The following is a 15,875-nucleotide window of genomic DNA, read 5'->3' as shown; positions in this document are numbered from 1 at the left end:
TAGATAACAAATTTATATTAATATATATATAGAAGTGTTATATACATATACACTTAAGGTGTGGGTTGGGCTAGGCCAAGAAATCTTAAAAGCTATTAATACACTATCAAAATTTAGCCCAAAATTTTTAATTTTTTGGTTAATTAGGCCACACAATGTGGGTGGCCCATCCCTCATAGTTCCTTTGGTTTCAATATTATCTAAAAATAGTTAAAAAAACCTAAAAATAATGCATGCATGGGTTGCACTTGGTTTGGTGACCTTGGTCTAGTCCAATTACAAATGTTACAATTCATACAACTTGGGTTGGTTAGGTCACGATGAGGATCAATCCAAGCCTAATCCAAAGTCTTAAACCTTGAGTTTGGACTTAGATTAATTTAGTTAATGACTAAAAAAGTTAACTATAGATCAATTTAATTATTTTAAACAACATTGCATTCTTTCCTTAGTTATAAGTATTGGTTATTTCACTTTCCTTGGTAAATCCCGTGCATCACACGAGTCCCCACTAGTAATTTTTATATTTTAAGATGAAGAGAGACATTCATATTAACAAAATGGATCAAGAATTTGTTTTCTATGCAAGTGAAAAAATGATTATTGTTATTTTAGTTGGTTTCAGTTTTAGTTTCGATTTCGATTGAAGAAGTGAAGGATTTTTTTTGTCGATTAGGGTTTAAGGGGACATTCTTTTTTGGATTTTGAGAAGGGGGGAGTTGGTCAATGGGATTCCCATTGACCAATAATCCCATGTTCTTTTTTGAGATTTATGTAGGGAGCAAAAAAAGTTTATTTTCTTAGGTACCACTTATTTAGGTAAGTAATACCCATCTCTTAGGTGGATAAATAACTTTCCCACTCAGTGGAAAAGTTGTTAACACTTGAATGGAACAAAAATGCCCCTTTTTAATTATGGTTTTTATGAATAAATGACCATTGCCTTATTTACATGAAAAATAAAAGAACATGGGTAAATGTATTTATCCGAATAAGTATTTCTAAAAAAAAACTTACTCACATAACTGCATTTATCAAATAAATAACTTACCTAAAAGCGAACGAGGCCTAAGAAAAAAAAGCGAATAAAAAAAATAAGAAAAGTTTAGATAGACATTTCGTAGTTTAATATATTCTTTCTTTTAACTTACCAAGTAAGTAGGGATATTTGTGGCAAAGTAATAGTTCAAAGGAATCTTTCACAAATGAAAGTTGAGGGGTATTTTTCACTGACACCATTTAATGGATAGTGGTAGTGGCCAGTGGCTACTACTGGGTATGTCCACGAAAACAGGCATGCTGATTTCAGGTTCCAAAAAGCTCTCCGAACTGGAGAATATGTGGAAGCGTGGAAAATTGAAAATTCCACTTGGCCTACTTGCTTTCGTTCCTGGCCTCACTCTCACCCTCAACCTCTCGTCTCAAGTCTCAACCTCAAACAAACACTAAAACCTTTTCAGAGTCTTTTGCTTCACGTCTTCCACTTCGACTTCACTGAACTTTACTTCAAACCAACTTAGGTTTTCATTTTCTTTTTCTTTCATTCCATGTACTAACATTCCCGCCCCCCCCCTCTCTCTCTCGATGCATCTCCTCAAGCTTCCCATTTCATGCAGCGTAACATCTCCACAGTCTGGTTTCTCTCAAAACCCTCGGATCATCAATCGTCTCTTCCTGCCATATTCGGCGAAATGTGGAGCTCTTTCGATCTTTAACTGTAAGGGAATTGACATCTCGGCTCCGAAGAATCGTCCCAGTTCTTTGAGCTTCCTGGGCGATCGTGGAGAGGAGGAAAGGTTGAAGAGTGTAATCGTTAAGGAGGCTGACGTTGTTACTCTCAGTAATCTCTGCGTCGATATAGTTCTCAATGTCCCCGAGTTGCCACCGGCGTCGTTCGACGAGAGACTGGCCTACATGGAACAGTTATCAGCATCGAAGCCTGATAAGGTTGGTTACTAGTATTTTTTCGTTATAGTTGTCTGATTCTTAGTTTCTTCGAAAAAGACAAAAGAAACGCAAAATCAATAGTTTACTGGTTTATAATCCGAGATTTTTATTAGTTTCTGTTTTATGTTGTTTTTTACATTTTTCTGATTCATCGATCAATGCATTGAAGGAAATCGATCTTGTTAGAAGTTTGAGTTTGGCTAGTGCGACGTGTTGGAGTTTGAGAGAAGTCGACACCCTTTTTCCTAGATTGAAATAGCGTGCAAGTAATAATGGGGGGTTTTTGGTTTACAATTGCAATTGTTTCAGTTAAGATGCATGATGTTCTTTTTTATCGAACAACTACTAGTCTGTCTCAAATTTGTATCACTATCGTGTGCTTATCTTTTAGGGAAGGTATACAAGATGGGGTTCTGTACAATGGAAATTAGATGCCGGAATTAAGAAACAATGCGTTTAGTTGGAAATATATGATGAAAACCTGAGCAATATATTAAATTCATTCGATTATGATAACTGAATACGAGAATTGGACGCACACACTGTGAAATTATAGAAGGAATTGAGAAGAGTAAGAGCTTACACTCTCGTATTATTAAGGTCTTTAGAAGAGTTTTACTTAGATACTTCCTTGGAAGATAGTAAAATTTGAATTACTGAAACTTCAGGCATCTTTTCTTTTGATTCTTTCTTTAAAGTCCTTTACTCCTCCACTCATCATATATAGACCTGTGTCCTGTGCCACCAAAAATTAGGGCTCTTTGCTGAGAGGTCTTCTATTCGAAAATCAGCACTTTTAAAAATCTCCAAAAATGAAAACCCAGCCAGTGCCTTTTACCAAACAACTACTCCTTGTGCAATGCAAATGGAGAAGCTACCTTTCTGCTACTGTTTTCCTATCCTTTTGTGGCTGGTGTTTGGGAACAATTTCTCTCTTGTTCTGGTTCTAGGAAAACTCCTCCCGATTATTTGATGGTCTCTTTAGACCATCCTTATGTTTCCAAGGAAGAGAGGGAGGTACCTGTGGAGATGCATGAGGGCTGCAATCCTATGGACAGGTTGGAAAGAGAGGAATGATAACGTCTTCAGTGATGAGAAGCAACCTAAGGAAGACACCTTAGAGAGCATCTCAGTTTAAGTGGTGCATTGGGTGAAGACTTTAAGGCCCTGTTTGGCAATGTTCTCACCTGTTTCTGTTCTCGAGGAAACAAGAATTTCATTTCTTACTCTTCAGGAACAACAGAGGCATTTGGCAATTTGTTCATTGAGAATGAATTTTTGTTCTATAGAAATAGAAATAATGTTTGGATAACTAAACTATTTCTTGCCCATGTTTTGAACTGTAAATTTTTCATCATTCCACTATTTAAGGTAAACAGTAGAAGTGAACAACATAACTACAAATATAAAATAAATAAAATGGAAATAATTCGGCCACTCCTAACAAATGTTATTAGTTTTGATGAATGAATGGTGATTTTTTTTTTTGGAATTTGGAAATAGTAGGATATTTGTGTAAGAAAGTCGTAGAATTAACAATAGAAATAAGTTGTAAACACTAGAATATCTGGTGCATATTCAGGAAGTTTGAAAGGTAACAATGGTGTTTTTGGTCTTGTTTAGGTGTTTAGGGGTCGTGCTGTGCTAGTCTTTAGTTGCATGTGCTTAGTCCTTAGCCTTTAGTCTTTGTCAAGTGTTTCTTGTTATGTTCTGTTTCCTGTGGGTCTGTTTTGCTCTATGTGTTTTTCTTTTATATTCTACCATTTCCATTCTCAACTATCAATAGATAATTAATGGTAGATTTCTAACAAACTCACATAAAACCAATGCATGCAAGACAGACTCTCCCAACTACCAAGCAACAAAAGTCGTATAAATCAATATTTCAAACAAATTTCCTTGTAATTACCATCTACAGAGTTCCTGCTAAACTTTCCAAAAAGAAAAACTATTACATATCTTATTTAAAGGACCTTTGGTTGAATTCGCAAAACAAATTAAACAAACAAGGCCATCAGAAAATCTTTCAGCCGAGCTTCCTTTACCTCCGAAACCACAGATTAATCAGCCATGGAAAGGCAATAATTGACAATTTTCCTAAACCTGGGTACACTTCCAAGGTTTACCTTGGTCCCATCCTTCAATGTTATAGTAATATCTCCCCATTCACCAATAAAATGTGGCACCACTTGAACTTCCTTTATCACTTTGTAATAGAAATTGCTCCCGTCTTGCCCCATTAGTAATGGGTTTTCTTTTACTACTTGTACATGTTGGTTTAGAGAGGAAGTTGGTGGACAGATTAGAGAAGATTTGCAGGGTTTGGGGGGTTGGACTTGCACAAGGGTTGGAAACAATTGGGGTGGAAGCCATTGTTGGATTATTTGTTTAAGAGAAGAGTGTGTGGAGACTGACATGCTGTATATCCATTATCTCACCTTGCTCGTAACGTGTTAGATTCTCTGGTTTTGGGAGAATAATTACGTTTTAGGATTTAAGGCCTAGCTCCAACCAAAACAGGTTGGGAGAAATGCAGAGTTATCTACTAGTGTTTTAAGCTAGCTATCATTATCTCTATCTCTGAAAACAAGGGTTGGGAGAACTACAGATCAGAGGACCAAAAAACAGAGCATCCACATGTCTACAATAAAGAAACGGGAAGAAGGAAGAAAACCATACCTGTGTAAATGGTTTTGGTTTGGAAAAAGTCATTGGAGATGTGTTTCCAGCTATTCACTGTCCTTGACTTAGTGTTCACCTCCCTGGGTTGTGCATTGGTAGAGATGAGGTCGAAGGAACAATGAATGAACATTATGGCTTAGAGTTTATTATTTTGAGTGGAATGACAAAAATGCCCCTACTCTCACGTGAGAATGTGGCACACGTATTCATAACTAATAAGGGATGTTGTGGAAACCTCACATTCCAAGAGAACGTGTTCTTTGAGAGCGTCGATTTGTCACTCCCAAAGAACGTGTTCTTTGGGTGCTGTTCTCGTGCAGGAATGACTTGTCTTTTCATTTTATTTTTGCCAAACATGTTTTTGTTTTGCAGGAACGCCAGAAATAGCAGAAACATTCATGCAGACATTGCCAAACAGGGCCTAAACCTTTTGCCCCCTTTTCCATGGATGATATTCTTCAAGGGTTCTCATGGATAGCATCTTATCACTATTTTGCCCCCTTTTTCCTGTTCTTGGTGCTTGGTATTGGTTGAGAAAGGTGGGTGATGTTTGTGGTGATATCTTATCGCCATTTTGTATATTTTCCATTTCTTTTCTAATAAATTTTTTTACCATAAAAAATTCAGTTTGAATCTTGTTACATCTTTTTGGATAGGCATTTGATAAATTTTATTCCAAATCAACCAGAGAAACCAACTTGAATCATGCTTATATGCCAACATAGTTTCTTCTTGAAGTGTTGTTTCCAATTAGTAAATACAGCATGTTGGAGTTTCCTTGTCTTCTTTAAACCTCTTTCCATTGGATTAGAAATTAGCTGGTAGATTTTGAGTATGCCCAGTTGAGTTGTTTCCTGTAGTCAACTGAGCCTCGAATAGCAGTTTGCAGCAATTTGCTTGGCCACAATTCGACTACCAGTTTGTTAACCAGCTTGAGATAAATTACTTTCTTCTTCCTGCCTAACCATCCTATTTGCAGCACGTGCTCATGAAATATTGGGTTTATTCTTTTTTGAGGGAAAGGAATTCACAAAGCATCTAGGGAATTGGAGGAGAAAAGTTGCAAAGAAGATACTATAAAATGTGAAGAAGTTGGTTTCATTGCAGGGGAGATGCAGAAAAAGCGAATAAGTAATAACAAGGAAGGCAAGAAGTGGGCAGAGCAGATTTTAAGAAGAGTTTGGTTCTTGAGTTAGAGGTAATCAATACAAGTCCTAAGAAATTTATAGATTTCGAGAAATTTCCTAATGCTGTAAGGTGATTTAGAAAGTAGAAACATTCTTGACCAGTGCAGTCTTGAAAAGATTTCACCAGGCCAAAAGGGGGCTTATTTGGCATGGGTCCTATCAAGAAGGTGAAAAAAAAACAATAAAATGTTCCAAGAGAAGCAGACAGGTTGTTGTTCAAGTTGTCAATTAGCCTAAGTAATGGTGTTGAATTATTTTGCTAGGTAGCTTTTTGTCTTTTTTAAGTTTGGTCTGTATTAGTCAGGGGGTGGTGGTGGTTTAAAGGTCCATAGGAACGAGGGGTTGGGTTTGTATTTTCTTCTCAATTGGGTTTGATGTTGTTTCAGCTAGGATAGAAGAGGGGAGTGCTGTTTTCTGGGTTTGCTATCTGGAGTCTTAAAGTTTGGAGTCAGGTAGGGGAGGAAATAGGTTTGTTTTTCCTTCTCTCGGGTGGCTTTCTGTTTTTTTTAATAAAATTCTGTTATTTACCTTCAAAAAAATGCTCACCAAATATCCTCAAACAGTTCATCAAGAAAAGATTTTTCCATGTTCTACACTGTCATTGATTTGATGGATTTGAGCAAAACTCAACCCTGAGAAAATCTCACCAAAATTTTTATTGAACTATGGAAGATGATGGTGACTCCTCTTCCATTAGACTTTCCAGTTCTTCACTTCTTCTACAAGTCTCTTCTCTTACATCTCATGTCAACCAGTGATCATCTGAATACCTCTACCAACAACAGAAACTACAAATCAGAGTAAACAAACCAAATAAATTTATGGAGGAAAGATGCAAGATGCCAACTGGCTAATTGGTAAGGTCTCTGGCTGGTTGTAGCAGAGACTTGGGATCAAATCCCACCTGCACAAGGGTTGGGGGGTTTTGGGTTTGGGGGATGGGCTACCCCCATTGCGTAGCCCCACAGAGCAAACAAAATAAAAATAAAAATGTATAGAGGAAAGACAACTATCTATTTAACAGCCTGTTGTCTCACCCTGCTGCAACCTCTGGGTGTGCCTCCACAATTGCCTTGACCTTGATGGGGGTAATTATGCAACTTCTTAGCAACAATCCCTAAGTACTTATTTTGGCTGGTCAATAGGATGCTCCAACCCACCTGGGCCAATCTTGTACCCTTCCTCACTGTCCAACTCCAGCCCTGCAGCAACGTGGTGATAACCTTCCCATTGCTTGAAAAATCTGGACCCTTATCATTGTACATAAGACTCTGGATCTTTTTCCAATATCAGTGGGTTGGTAAGTTGGTTCTACAATTCTATTATCTTGTCAACTTTATGGGCTTGTTCTGTTCTTGTGCAGTTTTCTGTCCAATAACCACTCATTTATTGACTCCAACCATCAAGTCAGTCTGTAGCCACATGGTATACAGTACAACGTTGGATACCAACTCTTTTTGACAATGTTCACAAGGAAATTGGATTAATGTTTTTTTCCTTTTTGTTCTTTTCATTCTTCTATCTGTTTTCATCATTTCATTTCCTATTCAAGTTCTTATCAGGCATAATTTTAACAACCACCCAGTCAATGGTGCATGCAAATTTTGCTCTCAAAGAATTTCTTTCTCCCATTGGTCCTGAATAGCTTAATAATATTAATACAGCTTCACTTCTGATTACTCCTTCAATACCTACACCATCAAAATTCAGCTTTATATTTCCAGCTTCAAGGGGTGTTCAAAGTTGGGGAACCTGATGGCTGCTTGGAACCCTATCCAGAAATTACAGTCCATCCTCTTAGGATTGAGTTCATGGGGATTCCTTTGAACTAATCCCTAGTCAAAACTCAATGGACCACCCTAACCTAATGAGGTCTATTGTATCTTCCAGCTTCTGCGCTCTATTCTCAAACATTTTGGTGTTCCTTTCACACCAAATGCTCCAAATAACTGCTGTCCTTCTACAATGCCAAAGTATTTTGCCTCTTTTTGTGCATGTGGAAAACCTTGAGGCATCAGAGAAATTCGGCTTCTTATTGCTCTCTCTCTCTCTCTCTCCCCTTTGTCTTCCATTTTCTTTCTATTAGTTACCACTTGGTTAGAAAATGTAAGGTGTACTCTAATTGATAAACTGTAAGTATGGTGAAGCTGGTCTTGGCTGGGAAACAAATCCAGTGATCGGCTCATATGGTTCAAGCTTATGGAAAGGTATAATGCTCCAAGGAGATTGTTTTTTCAAGCTCATATCCTTCAGACCTAGAAATGGTGAGAAGATCTACTACTGGAAGGATCAGTGGTGTGGTGATAGGCTGCTAAGCCTTGTATTCCCAACCATTTATGTGCTTGCTCAAGATAAACATGCAAAGATAAGCGACTTTTATGAGCTGATTGGAAGCAATCCACTGTGGGTTCTCCAGCTTAGGAGATCAGTGAACAACTGGGACCTAGAGACTCTTACTGAATTGATGCTCTTGGTGGAGAGGATGAAGCCCCAGCTGGCTAAAAATGGACCAGATCTGGTGGACAGGTCATAGGTTAGGCAAGTTCTCTGTAAGTTCAATGTTTGCCAGTTTGGCCAATGTCGGTGAGGTGGTTCCCTGGTATTGGATTTGGAGGCAAAATTTTCCCTCAAAGATATCCTTTTTCTTTGGTCAGCAGTCAAAGGGAAGATCCCCACTGTGGATATGAGCCAAAGGCACAATGATTATGAACCATTGCTGCTTATGCAGAGCAAATGAAAATAATATTCAACACTTTTTGATCAAGTGTGATTTCTCTCAGGCCATCTGGAGTCACATGTTGCAGTTATTTGGAGTCCATTGGATGGAACCACCAGACTTATACTCTTTCTGCTTATGCAGAGCGAATGATAATAATATTACACTTTTTGATTCAGTGTGATTTCTCTCAGGCCATCTGGAGTCACATGTTGCAGTTATTATTATTATTTTTTTGATCAGTAACAAAAAATTTTATTGATAATGTGAAGATTTGTGAAACTTTAGATACAATAGGGGGAGGCAAAATGTCTTAACTCCCCACCAACAGAATACAATGAAAGAAAATTAAAAATTAGCCCAAAAGATGGACTCCCTATTCACCCCCTGCTTGCCAGGCCATCTGCAAATGAGTTAGTAGTCCTCTTCACCCAGCTGTATTGTATCTCAATGTCCCTACCCAACCAAATGAATTTTTTCTTTTCATTGTTATAGCTCCACAAACCATTGTCCTCTTCCTTCAGCCAACTAATCACCACCTTCGAGTCACCTTCTAGGACCAAACGTCTGATATTCAGTTCCCTTACTCTTTGTATTCCTTCCAGAGCTGCAAGGATCTCAGCCCTAAGACAGTCTCCTTCTCCTATGGGGCCTGAGAACAAAGCAATAACACTCCCTTCCTCATTCCTGAATACTCCCCCAATCCCAGAAGTCCCTGGATTCCTCAAACTACTGCCATCAAAATTCAGTTTTATAAATCCAGAGGGAGGAGGGGACCAGAAGGGGTTAAGAGTCCTCTTACACAAAGCAGAGGTAGCCATCTCTTTCCAATTTCTTAATAAGTCAGCCATAGGAAAGTCTGAGAACAGCTCCAAAGATTTTAGCCAGTGGACAGCCCTTAAAAGTATTAGGTCTAATAGATCTTCCAGGGTTCTTTCCTTGTCTGAGAAAATTTGTAAATTTCTTTCTTCCCACAGGGTCCAACACACAGCTGCCCTAATGCTCCTCCACATAACCTTTCCTCTCTTCTTGGGCCATTTGAAAAACATAGGAGAGAACAGACTTTGTACGCTCTCAGGGGGATTCCAAGAACACCCAAAGAGGGAGAGAGCCCACTCCCATACAGTTTTAGTAACCTTACAAGAAACCATAAGGTGGTAACCAGTTTCCCCATCAACTTTACATAGAGTACACCTATTAGGAAGTAGACAAGAATTGGGTCTCTTTTTTTGAAGCAAACCATTTGTGTTAATTCTTTTCAAGAAAATTTCCCAACAAAAACTACCAACCTGAGGAGGAATGGGCTTGCTCCAAATTTCTTTAACTGGAAAGGACAACCCAATAGTGGCAGGAGGTTGAGTTAAGGTTTCAAAAAACGAAGCACAAGAGAAAGTAGTTGAGGTGGAAGGAGTCCAAAATCTGGTGTCCTTATTAGGATCCAAGAAAACATTCTCAAGGATGGTTAACAAAGATAAAATACTGTCAAAGTCTGTGTCCCTAATTGCCCTTCTTTGGCCTAGGTCCCGTCCAAAACCAGAAGTGGAGTCTGAAGGACCTAAGAAAGAGGAAATAGGTTCATTTTTCAAGTTTGACAGAGCATACAAGGAGGGAAACTGGTCTGCTAGAGGTGAATCCCCTATCCAAAGTTGTTCCCAGAAGTTTATGCAATTACTAGAGTTAAGACCATACCTGATCCAAGGGGAGAAAGCTGGAAGCAGATCATTAATGGATTTCCAAGGAGAAGCAGTTGTAGCCCTTTCCGCGATTCCAGGATCCCAATCGTTATCTTCCAGCCCATGTATGCTAGCCACAATCTTAGTCCACAACTTATCTCTTTCCACTGCAAACCTCCACAACCATTTCCCCAGCAAAGCCATATTCCTTTTCTTAATGTTTCCAATCCCAAGGCCTCTTAGCTTTTTACATCTACTTACTACCTCCCATTTCACCCTATGATCTCTCTTCTCCTCTCCAGGCTCCCACAGAAAGCCCCTCATTAATTTTTCCAAAAGGTTGGAAACCTTAGTGGGGATCTTAAACGCTGACAGAAAGTAAACATGTAGGTTAGCTAGGGAAGACCTAATCACAGTGGCTCTCCCCTCTAAGGAAAGATAGTTTTTCCTCCAGGACACAAGCCTCTTCTCAAGTCTCTCCACTATCGGGTTCCAGAATCTATCATTCTTAGGATTATCTCCCTAGGGGAGGCCCAAGTATGTCAAAGGCCAATCTGAGATTGCACAACCTGGAACACCTGTGTATTCACCTAATTCCCTCTCCTCCACATTAACTCCCACCACACAACTCTTATAAAGTTCACCTTGAGGTTAGACATGTGCTCAAAGAGTTTTATTGCCAATTTTAAATTCCGGATCCAATTTATGTCTCCACCTTCACAGGACAAGATTGTGTCATCTGCAAACTGCAGATGTGTCAGTGGTACCTCCTCCCTTCCTACACGCCACCCTTTTATCAAATTCCTCGAGTCAGCTCTATTGATCAGTCTCCCAAGTACATCGGCAATCAGGGTGAATAGGAAGGGGGAGAGTGGGTCTCCTTGCCTTATACCTCTCAAGGCAGGAAAGAAGTAAACCACAGTTCCATTCACCAAGATAGAATGTTGACAAGTCCTAACACAACCCCACATCCATTTACACCATCTGTCTCCAGAGCCAAAGCTTCTCAAAACATCCAATAAGAAAGACCAATCAACTAAGTCATAAGCCTTCTCCAAGTCCAATTTGCAGACCACTCCCTTCTTCTTAGGTTTCCTAAAGCTCTCCAAACTCTCATTTGCAATGAGGATTTGATCAGTGATCTGTCTTCCCTCCACGAAAGCACCTTGGTTAGGTGCAATAATGAAGGGGAGGACCTTCACATGTTGTAGTTATTTGGAGTCCAATGGATGGAACAACCAGACTTGTACTCTTTGGTGGTGGCTTGGAGGCCTTTTGCTTTTAGTAAGCCTGTGGCAGATGACCCCTTTTGCAGTTTGCTGGTGCATATGGAGAGAGAGGAATGGCAGGACATTTGAAGATCAGTTGTCCTTTGAGGAGAAGATATGTGGGAAAGCCGAAAGTTTGCTATTTAGATGGGCTTCAGTCTGTAATCCCTTCAGGTTTAAGGTCAAAACTTTCTATGAGCATTGGGGGGAAATTGTATGGAATGAGAACTTTATGCCTTACTTGTTCCTTGTAGCCATGTGTTTGTGTCTAGCAGTTGGGGAGAAATCTCTCCCCCTGTTGTATTGCTCTCTCTTCTGCTTTAAATAAATTCCTTCCAAAAAAGGTTTATTTATTATTTAGTTTTTTTAAAGAAGTAACATTCTGTTTATTTCTTTAGTTTCTTCTCTCTTTTTCTTAGGAGGGGGTATCTCGGTGCATATGTATGCCTGTTAAAACAGACCAACTCCTGTTTTGGTCATCCAAGAAAGCCATGGAAGGATTTTCTGTGATGGATTTGTCTAAAACTGGCTGTTGTTTTACTTCCTCTGGATTGGACACTGCAGTTTACCACATTTTGTTAACTAGTCTGTGCCTTTATTTATAGTAAATTTGGATACATCCCATTTCTTCAATTTGAAAATTCTTAGTTTCATAAAAAAATCTGCAAAATGGAACTATGTTATATATATTTTCAAATTTCTATAAATATTCACATGGAATCTCTTTTGTGGGTGCTGTAACATGGGCCTCACAGCGCTATTGGGAAGCTGGAGGTAACTGCAACATGGCTATTGCGGCAGCAAGACTAGGTCTTAAATGTCTAACACTTGGTCATGTGGGCAATGAAATCTATGGACACTTCCTCCTAGATGTGCTTCATGATGAGGGAATTGGTATGGTTGGATTGGATGAAGATACTGATTCTATTACAAACTCTACTGCCTCATACGAAACACTTATATGTTGGGTTTTGGTGGACCCTTTGCAAAGACATGGATTTTGCAGGTACATGAATTTCCATCAAAGTTGACACTAAGAAAGATTTTTGGGAAATAAATTCCTCGTTTTTATGCTCTTGCACAGTACTCATTCATATGTTGGTTACTTTGCCTTTTGGAGTGCATAGTTATCTGATTTTTCCTCTTTCTCTTTACTAGTCGAGCTGATTTTAGTAAGGATCCTGCATTCAGTTGGCTGAGTGAACTTTCTGGAGAAGCAAAGTTAGCAATCAAGAAGTCAAAAATCCTATTTTGCAATGGTTATGGCTTTGATGAGCTTTCTCCCAGTTTAATTATGTCTGTTCTAGATTATGCCATGGAAGTAGGGACATCAATATTTTTTGATCCTGGACCACGGGGAAAATCACTTTCTAAGGGGACGCCTGAACAGCAAAGAGCACTTGACTGGTTCTTGCGGACGAGTGATGTTCTTCTTTTAACTTCTGATGAGGTTTGATTGGAATCTTCTTATAGATGCTAATGTTGCTTTATATTTCTATGTAGGCTTGTTATCTTATGCATATGTTTACTGCTTACTAAATGGTGCTCTTGTACAATTATTTATATGGGCTTTTATTTTTACTTTGATAAAATATTGTGGAATCTTGTTCCTTTTATAAATATGAAGTGCTTCTGAGAATATTGATATCATGAATTCATGATATGATATAAACCAATATCGGTCAGTACAGTTGGCTATTGATGGATATGCATTAAGCTGGTTTTCCATGGATTTCATAGAATTGTTGAATAATTATTATTCATTCTTTTGCTTTTTAATTTTGAAGTCTTTAAAAATCATTTGAGATACTATAGTTTGCTGGTTTTACTTTTTGTAAATCACAAATGACAGTTCTGCAACATTTATATTTATTTACTTTGACTTACTAACAACTTTAGGTGCTAATCTATGTTTAAATTCCAAACAAGATAATTTAAAAATTTTAAACTGTTTTTCTTCTTTGAGAAGATGAACTGCTGTATTATATTGATAATCTAAAAAATTTGTGCACTAAGATTAAATTTTGCTCCCCCACCTTATTCATATTCCATAGCCATGGAAATACCACTCCTGAAGTTCTTGGCACTTTCTCCTTGCCACATATTCTATTTATATGAGGCATATTATCTCAATTTCTTTGATTGCCAGCTGTTTAGAATTTCCACAAGAGATAGAAGAAAGCACCAAAAAATCCCCAAGGCTTAAAAGAAACATGGAGAAAGAAAATCAAGTACAATCATAGTGAAGGATCAAATGCTTTGCTGTCTCAGCCTCTTCTGGAATGCATGTATTATTTACCTTTCCTTGCTTGCAAGACTCAAAGTCCAAACAGCTGGGGAAATGCTGATCACCTCCAAGAAACCCAGGCCTATTATATAAACTTCTCAAATTTTAGAATTTCTTTTTGAGATCAAAATTTTTCATACAAATTCCCTTGACCTAAGTACATCATAGGTGCTATGTGTTGCTGCTAGTCAGTACTCAGTCGAAATTTTCAGTTATAGGGTTTTTTTTTCACTTTTTTGCCCCTGAAAAGTTTGTTTACCATTCCATACTTTTCTTGCTCAGTGTTGCATGCTTTTTAATCTATGATCTGCAAATACAAATAATGTGCAGGCTGAATCATTGACTGGCATAGAAAACCCAATATTGGCTGGACAACAGTTGCTTAGGAAAGGAGTGCGCACAAAATGGGTGATTGTTAAAATGGGATCAAAAGGTTCCATTCTAATAACAATGTCAAGCATCTCCTGTGCACCTGCATTCAAGGTATCAACTTGTAGCACTGTTTTGTCTGAACTGTGGGAAGGCAGATATAACAAAGTAACTCAATAAGTACCATTTAATTTTAATGGATCAACAATACAAGACCTGTTTAGAGCTATCATGTAAGGAACATATTTTCTCATTGAAGAAATAGTCTACTTGCTTGTACATCTTTACCTCAACATGAAATTTCTGTAATTTTGTTAATATTCTGAATCCTCTTCAGGTGAATGTGATTGATACTGTCGGCTGTGGAGATAGTTTCGTTGCTGCTATTGCATTTGGTTTTCTTCACGATATGCCTACAATTAATATATTAGCACTTGCAAATGCAGTGGGTGCTGCAACTGCCATGGGTTGTGGGGCTGGTAGAAATGTTGCCACTTTGGAAAGTGTCATTGAGTTAATTAGGGTTTCAAACCTCAATGACGATGATGAGTTCTGGAGCAAATTACTTCATGAAAATATGGATACTCCAGAAATATCACTTCTTTCAAGGACAGTCATAAATGGAAGCAATGATCAGCTGAAACATGTCTCTTTGCAAAAGGTAGTCTCTGAACTGTTGTATAAGCTTCAGACTGTGCAGGGGAGGAAGATGGTAACATCTTGATGCAGGATTGAAAAGACTTTTGCAACAAGTTGGTGATGACTAGAATTGTTTTTCCAGATGCGTTCTCTCGCATTGCAATTGATGAAAACTGACCTATGGCAGCAAGGGGTGAATGATTGAAAACCTGAAGAGGTAAACAAATTGAGTTCACCTCTTTGGATACTGTCAAGATTAAAATCCTAATTTGCCACGTATAGGCTTCAGGGTTAGAAGAGTTCTCAATTTGAATGCTCGAAGCTCATGGTACATGGTGTTGTACATCTAACTGATAAGATACATTACAATTGTGCATAGTCGATTAAGAGAGAATTGTGAATTGGGGTTGTGGGTTAGTGGGGTAATTTGTTACATGCTTATTTCATTATTTATACTGCCATAGAACGTATGCCTCCCTAGCAAGTATTAGTCATTCTTCTTCTTGGCTTGAGATTTCTTTGGTTCTTGTTGCGATCGAAAGGATTTGTTTTTCTCTTTTAGTTGATGAGCGCTCCTTTTTGTCTTTTGCGGATGCATGTTGGTCCAGTCTGTTTTTTTACAGTGCAAATCTGAACAGATGCAAATTTAAATTTGCACCACCTCCTCCACATCTTAATTTCCTCTCATGTAAAGTGGGTATGGCATCTTCTTATGGTGTTCCTCTAAAACAAACAAAACAAATTCAAACCTCAAGTAAATCAGATTTCACACTGCCTATTTGCACTCCCACTCATTCCGCAAAAGTTATCTTACAAAAGAAGCATTCAGAGGTAACAAGTAGTGTCTTGATTTTTCAGTAACAAGTATTGCCCATCCAAATTAGCAGTATGAATTTTCATTCTTATCAATATTTTTGACTGCTGGAAAATATTACAAATTACTACCTTATTTATTAGTGTATTTATTGATTTTCTATTTAGGCCCTCAAGATCAACCAATGAATGACGGATGCTGTTGTTTATAACACCTTTCCATCTTACTTTTCAAAGTTTGAACTCCATCAACTCTCGACACCTTCTATAGTGTGGGTAAAACTAGTAATACTC

General features: G+C 38.2%; 1 protein-coding gene across 1 annotated transcript; it reads left to right on the top strand.

Annotated features, from left to right (window-relative positions):
* The first annotated feature begins 1,263 nt into the window (after positions 1 to 1,263).
* LOC148864891 (putative fructokinase-4) lies at positions 1,264 to 15,280 on the top strand. The gene is made up of 5 exons (XM_088975028.1): positions 1,264 to 1,947; positions 12,229 to 12,479; positions 12,632 to 12,923; positions 14,091 to 14,243; positions 14,467 to 15,280. The coding sequence occupies exons 1-5, from the start codon at positions 1,585 to 1,587 to the stop codon at positions 14,851 to 14,853; spliced, it is 1,446 nt and encodes a 481-aa protein (XP_088831154.1). The 5' UTR covers positions 1,264 to 1,584; the 3' UTR covers positions 14,854 to 15,280.
* Positions 15,281 to 15,875: the final 595 nt, after the last annotated feature.

This window comes from Nelumbo lutea, chromosome 3, assembly GCF_056320005.1.
Source record: "Nelumbo lutea isolate HS-2025 chromosome 3, American lotus-T2T, whole genome shotgun sequence".
Lineage (NCBI taxonomy): Eukaryota > Viridiplantae > Streptophyta > Magnoliopsida > Proteales > Nelumbonaceae > Nelumbo > Nelumbo lutea.
The sequence above is the reverse complement of the archived record's forward strand: the minus strand, read 5'-3'. Positions and strand labels throughout refer to the sequence as shown.

Excerpts from the sequence above, each read along its gene's own strand:
- LOC148864891 (XM_088975028.1), top strand. The coding sequence starts at position 1,585 with ATGCATCTCCTCAAGCTTCCCATTTCATGCAGCGTAACATCTCCACAG. Across the intron at positions 1,948-12,228 it reads CAGCATCGAAGCCTGATAAG|CGCTATTGGGAAGCTGGAGG; the intron begins GTTGGTTACTAG and ends TGGGCCTCACAG. Across the intron at positions 14,244-14,466 it reads CCTGTGCACCTGCATTCAAG|GTGAATGTGATTGATACTGT; the intron begins GTATCAACTTGT and ends AATCCTCTTCAG.